Here is a 14,169-nt window from a genome sequence, read left to right on the forward strand (position 1 = left end):
AAATCTAAAAATTACATTTAACCGAATAAATGGTTTTTATACCATGCTCTAAGGTATCATGATAAAACTACCAAATTTTATCACATATTATCAAACCATATTTTGCTTGTTAATTTCACCAAAATTATTACCAAAGTGCTTCGGTAAAAATTCCCCAGCTATTTGATCTTTCCATAGAACCAGAAAAATAGTAAGTTTTACCATTTTCTAGTAGTTCTAATCATAAATTTTTTCTCTGTAATAAATTATACTATTAGTGAGTTTTTCTAATTTTAAAAGTAGGAGTGTTATAGTTTTTTTAGTATAATATCAATTAATGGGTTAGCTAGAACATAAGTATATGGGAAAAAACTTTGCTTTAAATCATGTTTTGAGAGCACAATAGATCACAATTGGAATATTGTTAAGTTTATTGATTAGCTACACGCTCAAATATCAAATGCTATGAAGTATTAAATGTACAATCAACACCTATAAGAAAAGTTTAACACCGTCAGATTAAACTAGGGATGACAGAATCCTCATATATTTTTTTTTCTTTGTGAAAGCGAGAAAAAAACGTGCGGATTAAAGAAAACTGATTTAATTTGGAAAAAAACAGACTTCATCCGCCAATTGAATCCGAAGAGAGGAATTAAAAAATATAACCTAAATAAAGCAATTTCGATTTAACTCATTGATGAGCAAGATATTTTCCAACAATGCGTTTTAGTAGCAAATGTGAAAACAACTGAAAGGTTTTGAAATAATTCTGCCTGAAAGCTTTTTGTTTTATTTGAAAATGCTGAAAATTGCATGAAATTTCGAGAGTCAAAAAATTTTTAAAGCCTAAAATTATGTGAGATTACAAGTGAAACCCTATTCTTACAATTATATTTGTAAACTAACAAATAAGATACTAAATTAACAGTTTTTCTCTTGAAATTGAAAGAAAAGCTACTCATGAATTGAACTAAAAACCTTTTTTTTTTCATGAAAATCATTTGTTTCAAAAACAGTTGGTGTAAAAAGGAGTAATCAATTGTTAGAATAAAATTTTGCAAATTTTCGTTTTTCCATCTTTAAAAATATGTGCATTTCTTTTTCTCCCCAAAATGAAATTTAATACCTAAAATTAAACTTTCTCAGAAAATAATAATAATAATAAAATAAATAGCTATTAAATAAAAGTTAATAACGCATAATAAATATTAGTAATAAAAATAATAATAAAAATTAAATTCCGAAGTATCACATATTTTAAATGAAGGAAAAAAATCCGCAGAGAAATGAAAGAAATGGTTCGAGAACTTTTAAACAATTATGAATGGCTTTTTTGTAGCATATGAATGCAATATTGTTATGAATTCAATATAATAAGATTATGTAATACAATAGATTATGTAATATGTTGAATACAAAGTATACAAAGAATAGTAAAATAGGACAATTTTTTCTCAGTAAGGAAATAATTTTTTGTCCGGTTATTTAAATTTGCTTTCTGTTACAGGCAAACAAATCAATTTTTCTAAAAATTGGCGTGTACGAAATAAATGTGCATAGTAACTGAGAACAAGAGATTACTATATTTCTGAAACTAGAAGCATAAATATATAAAAAGTAAAATCTAAGAACGCTTTTTTTAATCGGATTTGATAAACAGATGTAATGACAATTTTTCTTGTCTTCTAAGCTGGATAGTGCTTTGAGAAACTCTGACATAAAATAAAAAATACAAGGTGTTTCTTAAATACCGCCCTTAATATGCGTTTTTTGAATCATTATCAAGCTTAAAAGCAAAACATATACACACAGGGGAACGCAAACTAATATTTAATTACAGGAAGGACAAAAGCTCTTATGAAATCTGATAAATCAACGTATATGAGGATATGGATAATAAAAATTAGAAAGAATTGGTTGCTGGAAACAAAAAGGAATTAATAGTCAATTATTCGAAACATCTTAAATTTTCATCCTCCAATTAAGCCTATTTTGACACTGCCTGTCTATTGCTATCTGCCTGCGTCTATTGCTATTGGTTGGATTTAAATATTTTTTGTTTGTTTTTACCTCAGTTAAAGATCCTAATGAGCATACTTTTTATTTCCATCCTTGATAAGTATTTCAAAAATGCGTATTAAAGGTGGTCTTTATGGAACACCCTGTAAAAACCACAGTGAGAAATATCGCATGTAAGGTTCACAAAAATGTAAATTAGAACACCTTAATAACGTTTGATATAGCAATCAGATTTTAACTTGCTAAGATGCAAACTTGACTTTAAGTATGCTAATAAACAATATTTAATGAAACAGATCAAAACGAAACAGTCGATATTTTAAGATACAAAAGTAGACTCCACGTACTTTTACTAAATAAAGCCCCTATTTTTCGTAGAATTGATTTCTTGACCAAAACTTTTATATAGATGTATTAAATAAAAAGAAAATAAAGCGAATTTATATCTTCTTAAAGAATTTTATTAACTTGAAAAAATATTTTCCTAATTATTAAATTATTTTCTTGAAACAATATTTTCTTAGAAAATATAAGCTGATTTTAGCCATTAAAATATTAGTTTAGAGAACTAATTGAAATTAGAAGAATACAATAGTATTCTCATGAGTCGTAGAAGTGAAATTCAATCCCATAATAAATTTACAAATGATATTAACAAACGTATTAGAAGTTATATTTTTAAACTATAAATATTTTTTTATCACCAAATAAGGTATTCGTGTGAAAATAAAACTTATAAATATTTTGAAAACGAGGAATTGAATGAGCCGATGCGTGTATATTTATGCAAAAGAATGAAGCTAAAATTCGAATAGAGTAAAGCTATTTTTTTTCAGTGGGACAGTAGAAAAAATTTATGCATTGTACAGAAGGCATAAAAATAACTTTTAACACGGAAAAATATTTTTGTTACAATGTTTGAAAACATATTGTGAATTGAAATATTTATCCTGCATGTATGAATAGAGCGCGAGAGAACTGTTTTCTATAATAACTTTCCTAAAAATTTGTTTTAACAAAAGAAGCCATTATTTGATTTAAATTTGCAGCAAATGCATAATTCAAAAATTTAATGACTTACATCAATTTAATATAATTTAAATTTCTGATCTAATTTTTCCAATCAAAATAAAAACAGTAAAATACTTTTTTTTCAAAAAGTAAAAAACAAAGCTATTTTTTAATGTTTAGCTATCCAAAATTAGTTTGTAACATTAAAGTAAATGCACTGTTAGAATTTTTGGAATGTTTTAAACCATAATATCGTTTAAATTTACGGCAACTTTAATACGATGCCAACATTTTAATATGTTTTGCTATCTTACAAATTAATATTTCTTAAATTTTATGCGATGCTATGGTTTAACCTAAATGAAAGCAAGTTTCAAGTTAACATTTTATCAAGGTTGCAGCTAATTTACATGCTGTCTGTTATGATTCAACGCTTAATAGATTTTATGAGAGCGTAAACAGGCGATCTCAAAAATATGTAATTTTCATACTCATCCACAAACTAAAGAGAAAAAAATTTGAAATTTCATATTAAGACACGGCGAAAAATATCTGGTAAAATTACCATACTTAATGACAATGGTATTTCTGGAAAAAATGTAAATGTAAATTGTAAAATGGAAATGTTAATTTGGTTAGTATTTACAACTATGAATAAAAAATCATGGCAGAAGATGGTAAAATAGGACGTTTTGGTGGAGAAAGCGTTGTTATTTGTTTTATCCACATGTTGCAGCTTGCAAACTTCTTGCCCACTTTAATCTGTGTTTCAAACTAAGACTCAAAATAGTTTGCCTTGATTATTAAATTATCTAAATATGAGTGCTATTCTACGTTCTTAAGTTCTATTTGTAAAGCATATTTTATACAAATTAGAGGGAATATTTTGCATTTGAAAATAGAACTGGAAAATTTAAATTAGTCAGCGTAAAACTGTTTTGACAATAATTATTTGAAAAATGTTTGGATACTAAGTATTCAGATATGGAATAAATTCTTAAAAAATGGTGAACAAAGTTTTAACTTTTGTCAGTTCGAATAGTTAATTTCCAAAACCGTATTGATTTAATAATTCTAATAATTAAGACCAAAATTATTTTATTAATTAATATTATAATCAGAGAGTTAAAGAAAAATAAAAGACAATATGGAATGAAAAACTGATATTTTTCCACATTTTTTAATTACTTTTCATTAGTTATCTATTATTACACAATTCTTCACACTATATTAACTTATTGTATTGTTATGCATTTTATTGTAATAAAGTCTTTGAAAATAGCGAACAAAGCTGTTACCACTGTTAATTTGAATAGTTAGTTTACAAAATGATGTTGTTTCAATATTTTTAATAATTAGGATAAAAACAATTTCCGTAGAAAAACATAACTAAAGCTATTATTCAAAAATTACAACTACGATTAGTTTTGAATCCCTTTGACTGGAGTTACATCAATAAGAAAAATTTTATCTCTTGGATAAGTGCTTACTTATACAGAAACGATAACCCTTTGACAACGTTTATTTTGTTTTTGATTTAGGAACTCGATTGTAAGTACGTCTGTCGGCAATAATATGAAAACTTAATTTTTTCTAAAGTCTATGACGCAATAAATAATGTGCGCAATGACTGTAGGGAGATTTTTGAGTTAATTTTTCATTTTAACATGTATATAGTTTTGTTTCATCTTCTTGTTTGATAAATTTAGTAGGTTATTAAGTTCGAATATTTGTAAACAAACTTGTACGTACTATTAAATTGTGATTTCATCGCATAACTGAATTACAATATTATGTGCCATAGGTAAACAAATACTTAAAGTGCGTTTCTTACGGAAAAAGAGACGCTTCAACGAAATTACTTTATAATCCCTACTACCTAGATCTGAATCTGTAATAATATGTAAGTAGTTATAAAAGACGCAACTGAATTTTATGCATTGTGATTTAAGTTATATATTTGTAGCTCATATATTATATGATATAAGTTTTATACATTATAAATATACATTATTAACATTTCTTGAATGGTTTCGAAATAGCTCGTAAATAACAGTTAAGTATGGTTTCAAAATTTTAAACAAAATTCGGTTGAAAGACAAGATAAAAAAAATTTCATTTTCAAAGAAAAAAAAAAAAAGTAACTTTTAAAAAACTTTAAAAAAGTAAAAGTATTTAATTTAATTTAATTTTATATTTAATTTAATTTAATTTTATATTTAATTTAATTTTATATTTAATTTAATTTTATATTTAATTTAATTTAATTGTATTATAAATCTTACAGCAAAAGAGTTTCGCCATTAAAAATATAGATTAGTAATATTTGTTAAAAAACTATGAAATGTAAATTACTTAAAACTGAATACGTATTGTTCCAAAATCTAATTTAATTTATTGTATTGTGTTTAAAATATTTCGTGGTAAGGTAAGTCTTATAACTACAGGTTTCTTCATTATAAGCATAAGTTAATAACACTTCTTTTCATAATAATTATAGATTAATAATTTTCCACAAGCAGTTATTGCTGAATAAATGCCGAAACCATAAATATGGTTCCAGCATTTATCAATAAAATTTGCTTTAAAAACTAAACACAAAAATTAACCTTTTTGAAAGAAAATATTTACTTTAAACTTAGATTATAGAAAAGGATCGTCATATTTGTACCATTAAAAATATTTACTCGTACAAACTCTTTGCTTAGAAAAATCCTTAAGTATTTTTAAACAAAATTTTAAATGCTTTATTTACATCTACAGATTAAGATAGATTTTTTTAATAAATAAATACTCGCCCTTCTTAAAGCTTTTTACAAAATGGTATTTAATCTACTAAATTGATGTACTGTTTTGATTGTTTTTGATGTACTGTTGTTTCGATTGTAGTTTCCAGTACAATCGAAGTTAGAAAATGTAGTAGAATCAAGGCTTTAATAGGTTTAGAAGGGTCCCAAAAATATTTTGAATCCCGCAAATTTTTTTTGTAGTACAGAAAAATTCAAGAAAATTATTGTGGCATGCAGAGGAAGTTCACATACGGTATCAAATAAATGTTAAAATCGATATATCTTTTACATAGTAATTAAACTATATAGTATCTAAAATTATGCACTACAAAATCTTACATTATTTAAAAAATTGTATCGACTCTTTTTAAGTGAATTTTAGAAATTTAAATGGCAATTATTTTTACAACTTAGTATAAGAATCCCTATATTATGATTGTTATCATCGAATCAAAAAAAAATATTCAAACCAAAATGTAGTTAAAAATAGAAAAAATCCATTTAGTCATTTTAATGACAGCTAGAGTACAATTTAATTACTATTATTAATTTTTAAATTATCATGATCATAATTACTATTAGATATGATAAATTACTTACCGCGGCTTCTTCTTCATCCGCAACTGGAAACGATTGCGAAATTACAACTAAACAAAATACACAAACTATTGAATAAATTATACAAATTTGCATTGTTAATTCAATGCTAATTATCTACAATTAAATGAAATAAAAAGAGTTCAAAGTTAACCATTTGGAACCTGTTCTTTTATTTGATGCACTTCTCACTTCGCCATCTAATATCAATCTGAAATCTTCCTTTGCAACTGGCGCTTCTTATAAACGATCTCCGGTGGCAACATCACTTTTACACACGTGATTCATTCATTTCCTTCTACAACTGAAGTTTAATGGGTGGAGGGGATAAAGAATGGGCCATAGTCAAACTCATTCATTAAACATGGTCTACGAATTAAAATGTCCAACTTTTTTCATTCATCATTTAAATTTATATAAAAATTAGCTAGGTTTATATAATTGAATCTAAAATCAGATAATCGTATTTTTGTTATTGCAGTATACTTCGTCGTTTAGATAAAATTAATCAAATTCAATTATATAATAAAAAAAAGTCTTCGCTTGAAATAGAGTGTCTGTAATTATGATTTTAATTATTTTCTCACATTTACTTGCTAGAAGGGTATTCAGCTGTTTAATATTCATTAAAAAATATGCATGTAATTTATGAGTCTCGATGCTGTTACATGCTGCAAATCGGTAACTCGTTATTGTGGTGACTTTTTATTGCAGGGAGATTTGCCTTATTGTGAGATTTACGATAAGTAACTTACAAATGCTTGCAATTGCTTGCGAAGCTCGCAGCCTTACAAATACTTTTTTTTCTTTCAAAAATGTGTAACCAGATTGCGATACAAAATTTTTCTCCCTCAAATTTCTCTCTTTTTCTTTTTTTTTTCTTCCTTTTTTTTATTTTATCTATGTCTATATTCTTTCAGTACTTCTTGATTTTGTTTCTCATGTAGAAATTCTTTCTACTCTATGTAATAGATGGTCTTTGTTTAATGAAATTATTTGCGTTTTAACAAGGTCACATTTTTCATTTGTATTAAAAAAAAGCTTATTTTTTTTAAAAAACTCATTATTAGTTTGTTTACATAAATCAATTTGAAACGAATGAATGTTTCCGCAGTTGTTTACAAATTTGAATTCCGTTTCTTTTTTAAATTCAGTTATTGTTTTCACTTTTAAATAAATATCAATATTTTTATTTACTATAAAAGTTTAAATCAGCTAATTCATCTTATTATAAATATCCAAAAAAAGGAACATATTATTGTTTTTTTTTTTTACACTTTACAATGTAAACTTTTATCGATATTAAAAATTTATTTTTAAAATAAACTAGCATTTTTAATTTGATAAAATTAATACTAGCGGAGATAAATGACAACAATTTGGGATATGATGAATATAGTTTTGTTTTGCAACTGTGACCAAAAATTTGGAAGTTCAGAGTATAAACTAGCTTTTCTAATTTGATAAAATTGATAATGGTCGAGATAATTGACAGTAATTTTGGGGTATGCTGAATATAGTTTAGTTGTGAAACTGTGACCAAACATTTAAGGATCCAGTATATAATATAATAGTATAAATGCTGAAAATCAGGGTATTAAACTATAAATATTGTGGATCTTGAAATTTAATCAAAGAACTCAAAGGTCCCGGTCAAGGACATCCACTTTTTAAGGTTAAAAGAATCTTCAGCCAATATAACAAGCTTCTCATTCGGGCAAAGACATTATTTCCCACGCAGTTTTACATTTTATTTTTGCTGAAGGGTATAAAAAACGCTTCTTTACTATTTTGTTTGATTGGAATATATTCGTCTCGTTTTTTAACAATAGATATTTCGCTTTTTTTTTAATTATGAAACATATAAAAAAATTACACTTTTGTTCAATTTAATTTTTTTTCTTCACAGAGAAAAAAAAATCTAATAAATACCGTTCAGTATGGTAATGGCATTTTTGGGAAAAGAAGAAAACATAATTCTGGAAGAAAAAACCAAAATATGCGGTATTTAAACCATTAATTTAGTAATTTTTCTGACTATATGGCAATTTAATTTCTTTAGTTTTTTTTCTTAACAGAAAAAAAAATCTATTAAATACCGTTCAGTATGGTAATGGCATTTTTGGGAAAAGAAGAAAACATAATTCTGGAAGAATAAACCAAAATATACGATATTAAACCATTAATTTAGTAATTTTTCTGACTATATGGCCATTTAATTTCCTTAGTTATTTTTTTCCTCACAGAGAAAAAAAAATCTAGTAAATGCCGTTCAGTATGGTAATGGCATTTTTGGGAAAAGAAGAAAACATAATCCTGGAAGAAAAAACCAAAATATATGGTATTTAAACCATTAATTTAGTAATTTTTCTGATTATATGGCAATTTAATTTCTTTAGTTTTTTTTTCTTCACAAAAAAAAAATCTAGTAAATACCGTTCAGTATGGTAATGGCATTTTTGGGAAAAGAAGAAAACATAATTCTGGAAGAAAAAAACAAAATGTACGGTATTAAACCATTAATTTAGTAATTTTTCTGACTATATGGCAATTTAATTTCTTTAGTTTTTTTTCTTAACAGAAAAAAAAATCTATTAAATACCGTTCAGTATGGTAATGGCATTTTTGGGAAAAGAAGAAAACATAATTCTGGAAGAAAAAACAAAATATACGGTATTAAACCATTAATTTAGTAATTTTTCTGACTATATGGTAAAAATTAACTGAAAATTCTGGTTTTCAAAATTATAGTTCTTATTATTACACATTTAGTAAAAATTAAAAAACTGAAAAGTTAATTTAATCGAATAAATAATTTTAATGCCACGCAATAAGGTATTATGATAATTACTGAATTTTACCACATTTACCAAATTTTATCACGTATTATAAAACCAAATTTTATTGTCAGTTTTATAAAAATCATAACCAAAGCGCTTCCGTAAAAAATTATCGAGCTTTTTGATGTTCCCATGGAGACAGAAATATAGTAAATTTTAATATACTCTGGTAGTTTTGACCTTACCTTTTTTCTCAGTGATATTCAATGATGAAAATGAGATGTTGTTTGCAAGGAAGAGATTGGATTTTAATAGTGAAAGCTGAAATAAGCTGAATTTTAGCAGTATAAGAGAAAAAATCACTTCAGTCGCTATTTTTCTGAAAAATTGTGATACCGTCAAATCACAACAAAAAGTTTTGTTATGGTTATTTTACATTACAAATCCTTAATAAATCTTTCAAATCGTTGCATTAAAATTGATTTAAACTTCCTAAAAAATTAATAAAACACTATGACTCGAGGTGCAAACTAAAAGAAGAAAATAAAATAAAAAATATTGCATTGAAAAAAAATTTAAACTTTCGTGCAAATTAAACTTAAATTGTCAAAGTAATTGTTCAAATATCTAATAAAAATTTTTAATTGATTCAAATGTCTACACAAAATGGCAAAAAATTATATTCTTTTTTAAGTTTTAAGCAAAATTATTTTTTTGAAAAAATGATGATTTTTATAGTTTCACTGTTATGTCGATTTTTATTGTTAAGACCAAAAAAAAAGAATTATTAAATTAGTGTCAACTGAGCCAAGTTTTTGCATTATCCTATTTTCATATTGATATGTATACACAAGCTTCGTTTCGTTGAAAGCTGAGAATTGGTAAGAAATTTTAAAATCGTAACCTAATTATAAATCAAAGATATCATAAGCGCATTAATAATGCATGAGTTATGCGAAGATTTACATAAGTATACTAATTGCATATTAGTTATTACAAATCTTGAAAATTTTCCGATGCTCTCTTAGATATTTAGTAGGTAACTAATTTTAATTATAATCTTTTTGAATTAATAGAATTTTTCAAAAATTCAACTTTGATTTTTAAACTACTTTTCAACTACGATAGAAAAGCTGCCTCGCAAATTCTTCTTTACTTCATCATCTAAGACTACAAATCTTGTGAAAGCTAGTCACCCATTCCTTGACAGTGGTAAATATCCATTCCAGGATATTTATTACCTTCGTTAGTCATGCAGTTTAAAATTCTGTCACTAAACATTTCGTTCCACTGTAAAAACAATAATGTAATACTTTTTCGAATTTGGTGTTCACTGTAAAAAAGTTTCGTGTATATGAGCACCAAAAATGAAAATGTTCATCATCAAAGTGATGTTTCACTAAGTGTTCCATAACACCAAAACCAAGAATAGTTGTTGGTGGATGGTTGATCAATATTTTTCATCAATCAGTAAAGAAGATTGGAGCTTGACTAGTATTCAATATACAAGGACCAGTTTGTCAATTTCATCCGACAAGAAGAATTCATATTTAATCAGTACACGGCATGTAAACAAGCCGTCATCTTGGCCACCATAATGTCAGTACCTTCAGTACCTTAAAAATTGTTCGACTTTAAATTCCTAATAATAGTCCAAAAGCATATTTTATACTTTCAAAACAGTTCCTACAACCATTTCACCTAAGAATTTAGTTAAATAGTTTAAATATACACTAATTAATTGTCAAATTTACTGAGCTTGAAAATCACAACCCAAGTCTATATCCTTGCCTTGCTGATCTTTGGTCTGCATTTCCAGTCTCCAAAAGAAGCGGTTCCAGATCCTGGAAATCTCACTTTGTGAAACTCCAATATCTTCTGCTATTTAGGCTTGTGTTAAGCCTCCTTCTAACCGAGCAAAAACCTTCCTAGCTTCTGATACGGTTAAATGACTTCGTTGAGACATCGAAACAACGCTCTTACCAACCAAAGATGCCTTGTGGATTCATTCACAACCAAAGATACTGAACAACCAAAGATGCCTTGCGGATTCATTCACAAGTAAATTATCGTCCAAAGATTTGGGGAGCTGATTATTACAAAAATATTAAAAGATTTGATGTTTTTTAAACGAAAGTTGCTTAATTGCTTTCACAAAAATAAATTACGTAATTTATTTAGCTCCTTAATTCTTCAATTGTATTCCCACCGATTTGAAAAACACACCGTAAAAACTAATTTAAACTGAAATTAAAGGAATTTTTTTTACAATTAACGATATTGCGAACTTCTTCTAACTTTATTTTTTATCTCTATATGCTTTACAAAATATATAATAACTATAAATATGTAATAACTATTATTCACAAAATATATAACTATAAATATATAATAACCGTAAATCATATCTTACTGTAATTATGAATTTCAGTGCTACAGATTAACAAACATTCTAACTGCTACTTTGCATCAAGTTGTGTAAAAAAACATTCTGGGTGTTTCACTACACCAAGAACTATCCTCAGTTTTAGTGTAATGGAAAACTTAGTAAAACACCATTGTAGTGTAAAATAGTTGCTGACATTTTCGGTGTTCAAACAAACGAAATTTCTTTCACAGTGTATTAAACGACACCCTGTTTTCCACTAGTATGTTGTATGCATTGTACGTTTGAATTTTATGAGTTGAAATTAATAATTTCTTTGTATGAATTTAATAATAATAGCTATTATAATTATCATTATGGATCATGTGATCCCAAGAAACCAAAGTATTTTTTTCTGAGTGCAAATATTTTTTTATTGCAAATAATAATAATAATAATAATAATAATTCTATACATAAATGCACTCATTAAATACTATTAGTACGCTTAGAAAATTATGGTGTTTGACTGTAAAATAAACATTACTGTTTGCCAGTGTTTCCCAAACTTATGACTTTTGTGTACCCTTTCTAAATTTTTCGTAACGCTGTGTACCACTAATAAAAAATGAATGTACTTTTTACTATAAAAAAATTCACAAAAGTTAAAAATAACAACTGGCTGTTGACACCACTAATTATTAACTGCTAACTCTGCAAAAAATAGCCAATAGAAAAATACGTAGTCATAAATTTTCATGGCTAGCTTTGCTTTTGAATAAAATTTTTCTGAAATATTCGTTTATTGCAAGATATTTCGCATACGAACGCGTACCCCCGCTAAACTGTTCCTGTATCGCTGGGGGTACGCGTACCACACTTTAGGAAACACTGCTGTATGCGATTTTAGTTTTAAACCAGAGCAACTAATCTATAACTACCTCAAAGAATAAAAATTTAAATTTTTTTTCTTTGCTTTTAGACTTCTGAAAGACCAAGATTACGTCACCAGTCGTTGTCTATTGCTCAATTTCATAAAAAGTGCCTCTGAGGTTTTTATTATTGAATTATATGTGGTCTTTGTTCTCCCACGTGCATTTGGTGTTAAAACTGAAAACAATGTGAACGGAAATTTACAGGGAAACAGTTTCGACTCATTTCCTTTGGAAAGAAGGAAAGAAATGAAATAGAATGAGTTGTTAGTTAAAGAATCTGGAAGTATCAATTAAACAGAAACTAAGTGTTTTTTGTAACATGTTTGTAACATTCACTTAATATCAATCATTCAAATGAAATGTGATCTTATTTTTGCTTAATCATATTTTTTAGAGCAGTAGTTCAATTTTTATTCATGAAAAAATTTCATGAGAAAATTCACGAAGAAAAAAAACTTTCTTTTGGGCAATAAAAAAATCTTAATGACATTGAAAATGTATATATAAAATCGTTGTTTAAGTTCAGAAGTGTCAAAGGGTTGTTTTGTTAACTAGAGGAATATGAAATAGAATTTAAATTTTACTTGAACCGATGTTAAGCTAAAATGAAACGTGGCTTTAATTTTCTCATAATTTTTACTTTTAGAGCATTTAACAAATTGTCATTCCACATTGAGTGAAGTTTTAGATTTTTGTCTCATATTAACAACAAATCAATGAATTTAAATTTATTAAAAATGGGGTAAAACAAAGGTGCTTAATTAGGAAGTTTACTTGAAATCATATTCAAAAAGAAGAGTTTTTCCGATTGCGAAAATAACTTCAAACAGTTTTTATTTTTTTCTAATATTTGGTATATTTTTTTTCAGTAAGCGGTATACTATTATAGGTAATTATACTATTGTAGGTAATTATACAATTATAACCAATGAAAAAAATTGTTTCAGATCACAGAGAAAAAATCTGGTAAATTAATCGAACTGTATGGTAATGACATTCAAGGTAACAAAAATATCATAATTCTGGTTACTAAAACCAAAATATACGGTATTTAAATATTTCATTTGGTCATTTTTCCGTTCCTCTGGTCACCGTTTAATCGGAAATTTTTATTACCACACAATTAGTAAAAGATACAAAAATTAAGTGTTAATTTAACCAAATAACTGGCTTTTTAGGCCTTGTTCTAAGTTTATCATGATAAATTACCAAATTTTACCACAGTCACCAAATTTTATCACAAATTATAAAACCATATTTTATCGTTAATTCTATCGAAACCTTTACCAAAGAACTTCGGTAAAAATTATCGAGCTTTTTGGTGTTTTCATAGAGCCAGAAACACGGTAAATTTTACCACATTCTGGTAGTTTTGACCATACTTTTTTCTCAGTGGGTGATGATTATTTTTTTATTTTATTTTTTCACCGTACATAGTTATTTAATAGATTAGGAAATGTGATTCACATTCTGAACTTTTGTGACTGCATTGTTAATCTCATGAAAACCGTACAAAAATTAGGCAAGTAAAAAAACTGAAAAAAAAAAATCCTAGCTATAATGATGAACCAGAGCACTTTTGAATCATGCTTTCCAATATTTTGGTTTATGAAATTATTTTTAAAAAATGGTGCTTCATATTGGCCCCGTTTATTAGGACCAATGTATAATACGGTGTTTTTAAATTTTTTA

The 14,169-nt window shown here is 26.4% G+C and overlaps 1 protein-coding gene across 2 annotated transcripts in view; it reads right to left on the reverse strand.

Moving 5' to 3' along the window:
- Positions 1–6,812, reverse strand: part of LOC107450091 (matrix metalloproteinase-14) — a 63,476-nt gene extending 56,664 nt beyond the window's left edge. The window contains exons 1-2 of one of the 2 annotated variants that reach the window (XM_071187897.1): positions 6,553–6,785; positions 6,402–6,448 (exon numbers count right to left, since the gene is read on the reverse strand). Coding sequence is in view for 1 of the 2 variants with exons in the window: in XM_016065801.3 (XP_015921287.1) it covers positions 6,402–6,494 (93 nt within the window). In the remaining variant the exon portion in view is untranslated. Of the gene's footprint in view, positions 1–6,401 lie in introns of both variants that reach the window. The other variant, XM_016065801.3, reaches the window with a different exon arrangement.
- Positions 6,813–14,169: the final 7,357 nt, after the last annotated feature.

The sequence above is a fragment of the Parasteatoda tepidariorum genome, chromosome X1 (assembly GCF_043381705.1).
Source record: "Parasteatoda tepidariorum isolate YZ-2023 chromosome X1, CAS_Ptep_4.0, whole genome shotgun sequence".
Classification (NCBI taxonomy): Eukaryota; Metazoa; Arthropoda; class Arachnida; order Araneae; family Theridiidae; genus Parasteatoda; species Parasteatoda tepidariorum.